The following is a 13,732-nucleotide window of genomic DNA, read 5'->3' as shown; positions in this document are numbered from 1 at the left end:
TCAAAATAAAAAAAGGTTGCTTTTTTAAAATTATTTTCTTTTTAAGGAAGTCATAACTCTAAAGTGCAGTTGAAAGCATGACGTAAGTCTGCCAAAGACAGCAGACTGTTCTGTGTGACTATTTCACGTTTTATTGAAGCCGACAACACAGAGGACGCTGCAAATAATGCTTAGATGAATCAAAACAGAATCCCTCTGCACCTTTAAGAAAAAGCTAAAGACCCAGCTCTTTCATGAATACCTACTAACTTAATGATGATGGTCTCCATATTATTGATGATGATGATGGTAATGACGATGGTTTTTGTTTGATAACCACGACTTATAAGATGGTTTCTATACTGATTAGAGCTCTCAAGAACTGCCCTCAATGTTGTGCTTTGCCTCTGGTCACTTCCTGTCAGCACCTGTGTGTCCAATCAGACTCAAAGCTGATCGTTTGCTCTTACTGACATTGTTCCCTTTTTTTTCTAGATCCTTGCTTGTGTTGTTCTTACTCTCTGATGTACGTCGCTTTGGATAAAAGCGTCTGCTAAGTGAATTGTAGAATTTATCTTAATTTACTCGGGTCATACTTGAACAAAATCTTCCGCTTCGTCCGGTCCCACTGAAACTTCGCTCGAGTTTTGAAAAACCAAATTAAATTCACAACAGTCCAAAAGTGCAAAACAACGCTGCCTGCAGCTTTAATGTTAAAAGTTATTATTGCTCATCAGGTCTAAAATCATGCTAATGCCCTCCCAAATGACTGCCACCCTAAAACAATGCCTACACTTTATTCAGGTGGGCGCTTAAAAGCAACACATTATCATCATGTTCCAAAATGAATATGTATGAGTTACTCAGCAGGCACACGAGTAACGTCCTTTTTTTTGTTTGTTTCTGGTGTCCTTTCACAAAGCAGGAGAAAGTTTCCTCTCAGGTTCATATTATCAAACTTTCCAATGGAGAGGTCAAAGGTCAAGCTTGTAGAGTGCCGGGGATATTAAACCTCTCCAAATTGATACATTATATCATAACGGATTTGTTGGTCCGCCTGTCCACCTGTGATCCACCGCGACCTTTACCTACCAGCATTGATTAAATGGAAAATGTCAAACGCTGAAAAGCATTTCATGAATGCTCTTTAGTGAGGTAGGAGCTTAAAGCGTGCAGAGAGGGGAGGTGGAGCGGGGCGCTGGGGAGGGGGCGCTGAGTAGAGAAAAGAGAGAGTGTTTTAGGATATAATGTCGCTGATGGATGCCATTTTTGTGATTATGCTTGGACTTGATTTCCTCCTCTCAGGAGATTGTGTGTCTCTCGGTGATTCAGGGGAGAGAGAGAGAGAGAGAGAGAGAGAGAGAGGGAGAAAAGAAATCTTTTGTGAGGTGTTGCGATGAATGGAGACAACATTAGTTTGATGGAGGGGAGAGGAAGTCTGGAGCGATGCTTTTTGTGCTCTGCTATTTGAAGACAGTGAGGGTTTTTCAAGGGGGGATGGATGAAACGTGCTAATCTGAGATGAGTCATTGTAGTTAGAAGTTTTATCTCTTAAGAGTGGGATAAGGTAACGAATGAACCAATACTCGCTCTTGTGATGTTTCTTTGTCATGCCTTTTTATTTAAACTCTCAGTCCTGGATGTGTGATTGTATTAAAGGAAATGTTTTAATGAAGTTTCCAGCTGATACGAGTTTTGAGATAACTCATCAAATATCCTGTGAACTGGCTCTGAAGTTCCATTTCCTCCAGGAGTACCCAGGCTTCTTTTTTAAGGGACTAAAAGGATTTTTGTTACAAGTTTAAAAAATGGTATAGAAGCACATCCAGATGTTCAAACTTCTTGCTGCTTTGCCGGCTGCCTGTATAAATCAGAACCACTCAGTGCAGTAAGGTCCCTGTCCCTTTCAGAAAGCATTACCCCGGGAAAATTATTAAATAAAATAAAGTCCTTGGGATTTAATCTAGACTCTTTTCTCTGCATTGGCAATGCTCTAGTTACCTCTCATAGAGATTACCGGATTCAGGTCTTTTAGTGTCGTTCCTCAAAACAGAAAAGCTGGTCCTACTACCACCAGTCCCTGTCAACTTCCTGCACTAAAACACATGTTAAGGTGCAGAAACACGTTTGTCATTGTTAGGGGAGATCCTGGTGTGTAGGTGACAATCAGCAAACACTAAAAACTTTAAAGGAAATTCAATTTCATGGGAACTTAAAGTAACCTTTAAATCCACAGATATAGTCCACCACTGGTAATCGACTCCTCTTGGTTATTTCCTGTCTTCACTTTCAGATAATAATCTTCTATTTACTCTTTAATGTGCTTGTAGCGCTTCGAGTCAGTGCATTAATGTTCACTTTGTTGTCAGCTTGTTTGTTTAGGTTAGCCATATCTCCCCGTGAAATTTCTATCAGTTTGTCATTTGTTTCTGGCGTTCCGAATGTGACCTTTAAATACACGCTGCATGAATATAAGTTCAGTTACTAAGAAGGAAAACAAACCAATTCAACACCGGTGTTGGTGTAATAAGTGACGAGAGGAAATGAAAGCACCGGCACTTTATCGAGTTGAACCTGTGTTCTGTCAAAAGAGTTCTGTTATTTGAACCGAAGTTACTTCACTGTAAAGGGAAAAAAGGTTTTAAATATCTTATTCAACGTTCTCCCATCCGATCATCCATGGAGACACAACCTTATTACCTGTAGGACCTTGCTCCTTACATGTTGGTGTCAGATACGACAGGACTAAAGGCCTCTACAGTTCAGAGATTTTCAGGTGGAACAAATGGGACCAACACGATTTTAAGAAGATTATTAAAGGGGCAATATGTAACTCTGACACCTAGTGTTTAAAATGGGTACTGCAGACCAAATTAAAAATATTGGAGAGTGCAGGTTACCCCCGCCCTTCTTCCGCATGAATCGAGGTGCATGCAGGTTGCCATTTCGTGGACAAGGAAGCTTCAGTGTTTAGCCAGCACTGCCTAAACCTCTCTGTGCTCTTACCTCCCTCCGTTTTCATCTCCAATATTGATCCTAGTTTGACGTTTCTGCTCGTGGAGTTTATTTGAAACATGCAGAGGCTTGGGTAGAATCACTTCTATCTGAATTAGCTTGCCCGCTACTAAAGCTGCAACACCTGTTGGTTTGCCGTTTGCCTGTCAAACCGAGGGGCGTCCAAAACGGCCATGGGGGCGGGTCCCTTAAAACCGCTTACTTCTCTGGTCAACATACTGCTGCCACATTGTCAGAGAAGCCAACACTTCAACATAGTATATTTCCTTAATGTCTGATGACATAGTAAGGTCATTTTATGATTTAATTCGTTAGATATTTTATTTTAAGTTGGACCAAATGTTTTATATTCTCATTACTTTCTCCCATCCGCCCCACATCCATACAAAGCTTGATTACAGGAAAATCACTTTTCCTAGCAGGGTTTAATTGTTCTTTGTTCTTTTAGGTGATTAAGGCCATTGAGGACGGTTTCAGGCTGCCGGCTCCGGTAAACTGCCCTCCACATCTCCACCAGCTGATGCTGGACTGCTGGCAGAAGGAGAGGACAGAGAGGCCCACCTTCAGTCAGATCCACTCAGCCCTCAGTAAGAGCATTCGCTCCCCTGATGGCATCGGTTCCTCCACACTTGCACGCAGGTAATATTCAGCCTCAGGATGAATGTCGACTTCTTCTATTTCTATGCATTTCCACATTATCAAACCTTTGTTTTTCTTCTCTACCAGAACCCTGAGTTCATCCATCACGCTCGCAGAGAGGCCCCTCCCCTCCTTCCCGTCTTTTAACTCAGTGGGAGAGTGGCTGGACGCGGTGGACATGGGCCGTTACAAGGACAACTTCACAGCGGCGGGATACTGCTATTTAGAGTCTGTGGCGCGGATGACTGTCCAGTGAGTGGCTTTATTCAGCTCTGACCTTTCATTTCCTGCTTCAGAGAGGTGCGGCTTTCAAAGATAGTAAGAGAGCAGATCATTAAAAAGATAACGGCATGAAAAATAAATGACTGTGGGAATAATGTCCCTCGTTTTAATGAGACAGAATTCTTAATTCTTCACTTTTAGAGATAATATTAGAACACCTAAAGAAAGCCCTCTGTGACAGACCCTCGGGGGGAAAGTAAATACAGTAGAGCTGATACTATTAGTTAAGAAATTGAAGTGCAGGAACAGAATATTTTTAGATTTGGAAAAGTGAAAAAAAAAGATTTTACGACATCAGCTCGAGTCATTTGAGTAATATTGCTAAAGTAACATTATCCAACACATTTCTCACTTCCATTGCTAAATTAAAGACATTAATATGAAAATTAGGTGCTGTAAAACAGTATGAGCACATGATCGTTAAAACCACTTTCTTAGTAGTATTTTAAGCTTGTCAATGTCTGAAAATTGACCAGATTTGTCTCTCTTTTTTTTAACACTAACCTTGGTCAATCTTGATTTTTTGCGTCCACAGAGACGTTCTGAGCCTCGGCATCACTTCCCTCGAGCACCAGAAGCTGATACTGGCCGCCATCCAGACGCTCAGAGCCCAGGTCATCCAGATGCACGGCCGCGGTGTGCAGGTCTGACAAACAGTTGACGCACCTCGTCTTAAAAACTGCTGCTGCTGCTGCAGACCTACACATGGACGGAGGGGACGGAGGAGAGGAGACGGGGATCTTCCAAACCGAAGCAAAGACGAGCAGATCTACCTGCTGTCGACGCTGCTCTATCTACTCCTCCTTCCCATACGCCTTCCTTGATTCCTTCCTTCCTTTTTTATATTACGTAACCCCCTCAGAGACAAGCGGTGTTCTTGTCTCGATTGTGGGGACTGCAGAGGAGTGGTGTCATGACTTTTGTTGTGGCCTCTTTCTGGATCAGCGTGTAAAGCTGTCTGAAGCTGACCTCAGAGATGCTGGAAAGGCGCGGACCTTCTAACGCTGCAAACACACCAAGTAATGGACAAGTTACAGCTTGAAGAAACATTCATATTTTGGGTGGAAATTTCCCTTTACCATGACATGAATTCACTAAAAACAATATCTAATTAAAAAGGCAGAAACTCTTCACTGGCCTTTTGAGGAAATAAGTCTCTCCACAGAACCTTAAGAGCTGATTTTAATGTCAAACATGAACTGATTTAGTACGAGGGGCACTTAATCATATCATAGCACGAGCGAGCTGATCTCAAATCAGACGTCTGAAGAACTTTTCAGAAGCTCAATCATGGTGAGAGTGGTAGTGAACAGTAAAAGAGGAAGACTGCGCTGTCCCATGACCGGGAAGAGTTGGATTAGGCCTCAAAGACAGGCTGCACCAACATGGCTAGCAAACATCTATCTAGTCCTTTATAACATTTAAAAAGTGGGATGAGTTATGAGTGATGATATGCCGAACTTTCAGGAACATCAGCCTGTTAGTTTCTTTTCCTTAGCGGTTGAACGGAAGCTGCAGGAATCAACTGCACAGCAAAAGTTTGAAAATTAGTGTTTGTTCATTTCTTCTATGTTTTATAATTCTTTGTCATATTTTCTTTAATTTATCTGTCTTCATTTGTGTTTAAAGCATCTAACCCTCCCCCCTCTCAGCCTGCTGTAAGTCACCTCAGTAACATATCCCCCCCTTTCTCAACCATGTTGAAATACAGGCTCACTCTGACGAACGGCCTGATTCAGATATTTACCCATATTTATTTATGTCTACAGATTGTTATGCAAAACGTCTCCAGAAAAAGAGGTAATAAAGGTTTATTTATTCAGCTAAATACTCAAAAGAAAAACGTCAGCAAAGCAGTTTGAATCTTCTTGTTTTGATGATTTTATTAAGTTAAAGAGGTCATATTATGCCCTTTTTGGGGTTCGTATATTTAATCTATGTACCTACTAAAGTATGTTCACAATAGCTAAAGTTCTAAAAAAGTGTCTGTTTTCATGTCCTGCTGCTCCATGCACCGGCTCTCTTCTGACTCTCTCTCTAAGGCTCTGAAGTGCCCACGTTCAGAGTCCCCATGTGCGCCAAGTCTGATCTGATTGGACGGCCTGTGGGCTCTGCCGTAATTGGTCAGTCGCTCAGCACGGTTCTCGGAAATGTCCCGCCCCTTTTACCATATTGGGAATGCAGCCACTTTGGCTCCGAGGGCCGAGCATAAACATTAGCACCTTAGCACCACTGTGCTACCGCAGGCTACGGCATATCGTGGACGTGCTACAGAAGTTAACGGGCGTGCAACATGAGCTGCTGGGCTTGCCACAACGAGCCAATGGGCTTAGATCAGTGATCTCACACTGACAAGACGTCACACTGGCAAATTTTTATCGAGGGGGGCTAGAACCGAGCGTTACATTCAGCTAATGCTACAGCTAACAGGAGGACGTAGGAGAAGCTGCGTTTCCACGGAATTTTTGCAAATAGATGTGCCTAAACATGCACAGGACACTTGGAAAACACACTGAAGAGCATATAAAACCAGAAAAAGCAGAATATGACCACTTTAATACATGAAGACGTTTTTTTTTTGTGAACAGGAAGTAGTGCAAGGAAAGCTGGAGGCTCTGACAGTCAGCACACAGTATCTGTGTATTCCTTTACACTGGTTTTAGTGCAGTTTATTTAGGTTCATTATCATTAGATTAGCTGTAAACATCACAGTGTGTGTGTGTGTGTGTGTGTGTGTGTGTGTTGCAGACTGGATCGAGAATGTCACATCGATGTATTTAATTTGCAGCTGTTTTGATTGTATTTAAATTTATGTTGCTGTTATTATCATGCTTTGTGGTTGCACTTTTTTTACCCTCAGAATTCTCTCCTGTACAGTGACTCTCCTCCCCTCGCTTTTGGGGAAGACGTTCATCGGGGAAATATTCGATCATAACACACACTGAAAGATACGATGTTGCAGTGGAAAAAAAATGTGTGTACCTGGTTTGTATTTGGTAAAAAAAAAATTAAAGTTTTTGTTCTTTTTCTCAGTAAATGTTCCGTCAATTTAAATGTCCTCATCAACGTCCTCACACATTGCTGAAGAAACACACAGGTGGTCCCTTTGACGCACACACATAAGAATACAGACAGACACACACACACACACACACACACACACACACACACGACAAACTGGACCTCGTCACTACAATGAACAGAACTGAAGTTGTCCCCCTTCTTGACTCCCCCCTTCTCTGTTACTGTGCCCATTATGATACATGTTGAATACTGTACATATGTATTTGAAAATGCCAAATCTATTTTTATAATTTGTTTGAAGAACAATGTGTTGAATATAATATCTGCTCACTGTGTAAGGGGTTCTCTCTTTGTTTTGGATTTAGGGCCTTAGCCTCTCTGTTGTTTGGAATATAAAACTGAAAAAAAAAGGTTCTTTTTGTTAGTTTTTTGATGATTTTTACCTGTTAGAAGAAAATCTGATGGCTGTTGCAATATTGAAAAAGTGTTATTAAAAAAGCTCGGATACAAGCAGATGGTTGTTTCTCATTGTGTTCTACGTCTGACTTAAATTTCTATTATAGCTGAAGGGAAACTGGATTTTCAATGATTGACTGTTTGCAAACTCAACTTGTTTATTAGCCAATTAGATTTATTTTTAACAGGGCTACTATTTGGTGAGGGATTTTTTTTATAACTGACAATTACAAAAATATAATAATAAAGTATTAACTTGTGCGCTGTAGCGGTTTGGGTCCGTGCCTCTTGGTTAATGGTGTTTTGGAGAGCGTTGGAGACACTGAGTTTGCCAAAAGTGCGCAACAACACGTGTCAGGAGTTTTCACAATGCTTGTCGTTTATGACAAACTACACATCAACCTTAAAAAGCCCGGTTGTACAGTTACTATTTTATCGTAAATGAACAAAATAATGTCCACACAAACACTCACACCACTGATGAGCTGAGAGGCAAAAGGAAAGTAGGGCTCAAACTAAACTTCAAGGATAAAAACAAGGCGCCACCTAGTGACATCGCATCCCCTTGTAACTTAGCAACACAGCATGTCATAAAGACACATACCACAATTTGAACTGTTACAGCGCACAAGATTATAATTTGTTCACAAAAGATTACAACTTTTGCACACAAAACAATTAGTTAACATTTTTGCTAAATAATCTTGTAACTGTCGGTCTGTAAATAGAGATACAATATAAGTCTGTTCATTGCTAATACAAATACTTAATCATTTTAATATTACTTCACAACATATAAAACGTTTTACAGTGCAGTTACTTTCAATTGTATGAAGCTAGTTGGCTGGTTTGAGAGCTCCGCCATTGGTCAGTCTGAAAGAGCTGCAATGCAATTTGGGGCAGTTTAGTATGATTAGTGTGCTCCTGTTTTATACTAAAAGATTCTGACCAATCAAGTAAACATCCAGGCATTTTTTGCACACACAAATGTGCATACTATGATTTCAGAACATATCACATGTGACACCATATTTATTATGAATAGTACGATATGATAGTATGCAGTTTGGCACACATCCATATTTAGTGGTCTGATGATAGCTGATTGGTTCTGGGATTGTGCTGAATAACTGACAGTGCTTTTAAAAAGACACAAGAGTTTGACTATTTAAATGTTTTATGTGCTTCTTTAGCTAAGTTAAAAAAAAAAATCTGTAGTTAGAAAACATTAAATATTTAGTTTTTTTTTGTCATTTGGTTGAACGGGCCCTGAACTTCCCGGTAGAAGATTCATTGTCTCAGATTTCTTTGTCTTGCCGAAGGAAACACGGAGACTTCAGTGAGCAGCTGAACAGTTTGGGGGGGGGGGGGGGGGATGGGGCCTAAATGATAAACTCCCTGGTCACCCTTTAACTTCGCTGCTGGTGTTAAGAAATGAACCGACGGCTTTTAGAGCTCACTCATCCCTCCGACCTTAAGGCTACCCGGACTCTTAAGACTTATCTCTGTATTCAGGGTTAATGCTCTGTATCCACTTACAACACTATTCAACTCTCAGCTACCTCTCTTTGCTTATTCGGTTGGTTCATGACTTTCTTTTATTCTCTTTCTCTCTCGCTCTCTCTGGGTTTTGAGGTTATATTACTTACTGCTTTATTACACAACACCCACCTTAAGAATAGCACCGAGCGTATGGGAAATGATTGTACATGCAAATTAACTTTGTGCAGGTCTGCTGTGGGCAACTGTGTGGGTGTGAAGAAGTGAATGTTCTAGTGTGGGCTTCTGTTCCTGCTCACATGGGTCAGTGTGTGTGTGTGCATATTTGTGTGTGTGTGTGTGTGCGAGTCCATGGGCATACATTTGAGAATGAGATCTTTTTTATTTATCTCCTACAGTTGCAGCAGCGATCCATACTTTTTATATTAAAGTCTTATTGGAGTTGAGGATTGGAGTTGGAGACTTAATGAGTTTCATCTCCGAGACATCGCTGGCTGCAGCTTGCCAAACCTCCCACGCAATCAAACATCACCTCCTTCAGATGCTGCCGCTCAGTAGACCACCGTGTCTGAACTCCCGGTGCAGTTACACTGGATTTGGGTATTCATTATCGGAGGCTTATAGCAGAATTCTTTGCTGCATTCAAGATGTAATGTGATGAAGACAACAGACGAAATCTTATTTACATTTCAGGCTCATTAAGAGTCTGAGCAACCAGAAAGTAATGATGGCTTTACACAAATGTGTACGCATTCATTGCAGATACACAAAAGACATCTTTTACTTTCACTTTTAAACTAATTGAAATGCTGTCATTCAGCACGGCCTACATCGAAAATAAACTTAAAAATGTAGATGGAAGAACATATAGGATAATATGCAGGAAGGATTTCTCCATTGTATACATCATACGGCTGGGCGTCGGGCGGTGGTTGAGGGACAACACAGTCCGATGGTGGAGGCTGGGCGTCAGATGGTGCTTGGTGGGAGGACACAGTCCAATGGTGGTGGCTGGGCGTCATGTGGTGGTTGAGGGACGACCCAGTCCGATGGTGGTGGCTGGGCGTCAGATGGTGCTTGGGGGGACGACACAGTCCAATGGTGGTGGCTGGGCGTCAGATGGTGCTTGGGGGGACGACCCAGTCCGATGGTGGTGGCTGGGCGTCGGGCAGGTGGTGGTTGATGGTCGACACAGTCCGATGGTGGTGGCTGGGCGTTGGGCGGTGGTTGGTTGGAGGACACAGTCCGATGGTGGTGGCTGGGCGTTGGGGGCGGTGGTTGATGGTCGACACAGTCCGATGGTGGTGGCTGGGCGTTGGGGGCGGTGGTTGATGGTCGACACAGTCCGATGGTGGTGGCTGGGCGTTGGGCGGTGGTTGGTTGGAGGACACAGTCCGATGGTGGTGGCTGGGCGTTGGGGGCGGTGGTTGAGGGACAACACAGTCCGATGGTGGTGGCTGGGCGTCGGGTGGTGCTTGGGGGGACGACACAGTCCGATGGTGGTGGCTGGGCGTTGGGGGCGGTGGTTGATGGTCGACACAGTCCGATGGTGGTGGCTGGGCGTCGGGTGGTGCTTGGGGGGACGACACAGTCCGATGGTGGTGGCTGGGCGTTGGGGGCGGTGGTTGGAGGACACAGTCTGATGGTGGTGGCTGGGCGTCGGGCGGTGGTTGAGGGACAACACAGTCCGATGGTGGTGGCTGGGCATTGGGCGGTGGTTGGTTGGAGGACACAGTCCGATGGTGGAGGCTGGGCGTCAGGTGGTGATTGGGGGGACGACACAATCCGATGGAGGTGGCTGGGCGTCGGGCGGTGGTTGAGGGACAACACAGTCCGATGATGGAGGCTGGGCGTCGGGTGGTGCTTGGGGGGACGACACAGTCCGATGGTGGTGGCTGGGCGTCGGGTGGTGCTTGGGGGGACGACACAGTCCGATGATGGAGGCTGGGCGTCGGGTGGTGCTTGGGGGGACGACACAGTCCGATGATGGAGGCTGGGCGTCGGGTGGTGCTTGGGGGGAGGACACAGTCCGATGGTGGTGGCTGGGCGTCGGGTGGTGCTTGGGGGAACGACACAGTCCGATTGTGGAGGCTGGGCGTCAGTCGGTGGTTGAGGGACAACACAACCACAACCGCTTTAATCTACATAATTTAAGTTATGAAATCCCCACAGCCTTGACACTTGACCCTCTGCATGCTCTGGGTCAGGAGCCGTAGAAGCAGCTGCACACATGCTAAATGAGGCAAATACTGACCTAATCAAATGCTGTCAGAGTCCTACTCCCTTGTGGTACAATATCATAATTGCTATCAGTCTGAGCGTGATGTCTTAGTATGCAAACATCACAACGGAAAGCAATTCTCCTCAGCGGCGAGGGACTAGTGTTGGTTGGTGTGTTTTTTTTTATCAGGCTTCTCACGGTTTCCAGCGTAAATCTTCAATCAGATTTGCCTGTTTATTCACTGTAAATGAGACTGGGACACGGAGACAGACAGGAGATTAAAGCAAGTCGTGTTTCAAAATGCAGAGTATAGATTGTTGTGCTTGGGAGTTTGTGAAAAATCACGACAACACTCAATAGGTGTTTAAAGCCTTCAGATAACTTAGAGCGATTGAGAATATATACGACAGTGTGATGCAGAGAGGTGTTTCATCAAGAGGGAAGATTACTTTGAGGAAATATTAAACACTACTTAGATGGTCTATTACTGCAAAAACCTCAGGCTAATAAAAGAGACTGGGCCTTTAATTGGGATGGGCTTTTATTTGGTGTTTCCGCATGTTTTGAGCATAGACTATAAATATTAATGGACAGAGCCCGAGTGATGTCAGCAATCGGTTACAGCTCCGGAGGCTCATCGGCAGCAGCCGCCATGATGGAAATCCTGTCTCACCCTAACTTTCAGTCAACCTAACTACAGGCTGAGATTAGACTAGATTAGATTAGAAAACTTTATCAATCCCCGGCGGGGAAACTCATTTGCCACCTGGTCAATTCATACACACAACAAACATTATCTACAGTACAATCACAGTACACAACAAAGCCGTTTTCACATCTGCACTCCGGATAATATCTAGATATTTACAGGAGGACTTCTCCGGAGATTCTCCTGACCTAGCCGTTCACATATGCTCCTCACAGCGGGGGACTTTCCCTGTCAGAGGGGAGGAGGGGGGGTCGGGGGATTTCCTGAGGTAAGACGTGACGTCAAAAAACAACGCAGAAGTAGCGGCCGTAGCAACAGAGTCCGCTACACGACGTTATAATGAGAATATTTGTCTTTATATCAATGCTATGTGTAATCCAATGGAATGACAACATCCAGAAAAGAGAGGAGAACAACATACTGACGAACAGAAAACAGAATGCAGACGTTTAATTACGTGCACGGAGATCGTAGAGGTCACATGCAGACACTTTATAAACTATATAATATATAAGCGTCATTCTCTTTCCCTTGGCTCAAATTGAAATCTCCGGAGTATATGCTGCCGCGTTCAGACATCAGCTCACTCAGATTTTCTGCGGAAAAAATACTAGGGGTCTGGAGGGATAAACTCCGAGAAAAAGTCTGCGCGAAAAACGCGTCTGTTTGCGTTCACACATAGCCTAAAGAACCTCCGGGTAGACAAATCTCCAGAGTTTTTCAGGAGATTTCCGTATGAAAAGGGTTCAAGTAAATAAATAACAAACACCATCGAAACCATTTGGGACATAGTTGTTTTTCTCTTAAGAGGTGAGTCCCTTGTATTAGCCTGTTGGCTTCTTGACCTCTCCTGACACACCTTTTATGTTTTTGGAATCCTATTTGATGTATTCCTATGTGTGCTACAATAAATAAATAAATAAAATAAATAAATATCCACATTCCAAGTAGGAATTAATGACTTAAATATGTGTTCACAAAAATAGGTTCAATAGTGTAAGAGAGAGAGAGAAAGGCCAGAAAGGTAGAAAGATTGAGAGAGGCTCATGGGAGAGCAGGCGACACCTCTGTAAAGACATTAGTGACTCCCAGCTGTGTGTTGAGAGCCCGCTCTCTCTCCCGCTCTCTCTCCCCCTCTCGTCCCCCCTCTCCTCTGTGTGGAGATTAAAGCTGGCTGTATAAAAGGAGAAAAAGGTCCACCTCTAAGCCAGTGTGAAGGGGAAACTTCCCCGAGCACAAAAGTTGTGCTCCACGCTCTTTGCCGAAGCGTGCCGCTGCTCAAATCGGCTTTGAGAAATTAATCCCTGCATTATGGAGGGGGGGTAAAGTAAACAAACTGGGGGGGGGGGGGCAGGAGGGGGACCTGGAGAGGAGCTGGTGAGGCTTTTGAAAGGTAAAAGCTTGTGTTTCTCAGGAGGGAAAAGAAATGTGAAGGCTGTGTGTGCTCGTACATGTGTATGTGAACAGAAGAAGTTAGGGGGAAGGGGGGGAGGTGGGGGATGAGGCTGGATCCTCTGGGACGCTCCTGGGAGAAGAGGAAGAAGCATCACAGCCTTTTTTTGCCGCTTGATCTTAAACCCCCTCCTCCCGCTATGTGTCTCTCGTATGTCCGGCTTATTACCGGCTTTGTCTTTCTCGGCTTCATTCAACCGCTTTGCCCCTGTGGCAGAGTCATTGTCTGCAAATCCTCCTCCTGCAGCCTCCTCTCCTCTTTCCCATCCTATCTCTCTGCTGAGAGGGTACTTAGATAAAGGCCCGGGGTTCAGTCTGACGAAATCACAAACTTCCCACTGAGAAGAGATTAAACTCTGAGTGACCGAACGGACAACTTTCTCTCAAAGAGTTTCCATCTCTCCCTCTCTCTCTCTCTCTCCCTCCCTCTGACAGTTTAAACACCCGTCTGTCTG

General features: G+C 44.0%; 1 protein-coding gene across 2 annotated transcripts in view; it reads left to right on the top strand.

Moving 5' to 3' along the window:
• The window catches only part of LOC132990657 (ephrin type-A receptor 7-like), a 177,899-nt gene extending 170,450 nt beyond the window's left edge, over positions 1 to 7,449 (top strand). For both annotated transcript variants that reach the window (XM_061059009.1, XM_061059010.1), the window contains 3 exons: positions 3,443 to 3,633; positions 3,721 to 3,885; positions 4,451 to 7,449. In XM_061059009.1, the coding sequence (XP_060914992.1) occupies positions 3,443 to 3,633; positions 3,721 to 3,885; positions 4,451 to 4,565 (471 nt within the window). In that variant the 3' untranslated portion in view covers positions 4,566 to 7,449. The remainder of the gene's footprint in view (positions 1 to 3,442; positions 3,634 to 3,720; positions 3,886 to 4,450) is intronic.
• Positions 7,450 to 13,732: the final 6,283 nt, after the last annotated feature.

Source organism: Labrus mixtus, chromosome 16 (assembly GCF_963584025.1).
Source record: "Labrus mixtus chromosome 16, fLabMix1.1, whole genome shotgun sequence".
Lineage (NCBI taxonomy): Eukaryota > Metazoa > Chordata > Actinopteri > Labriformes > Labridae > Labrus > Labrus mixtus.
This window is presented reverse-complemented; position numbering and strand designations above follow the sequence as displayed.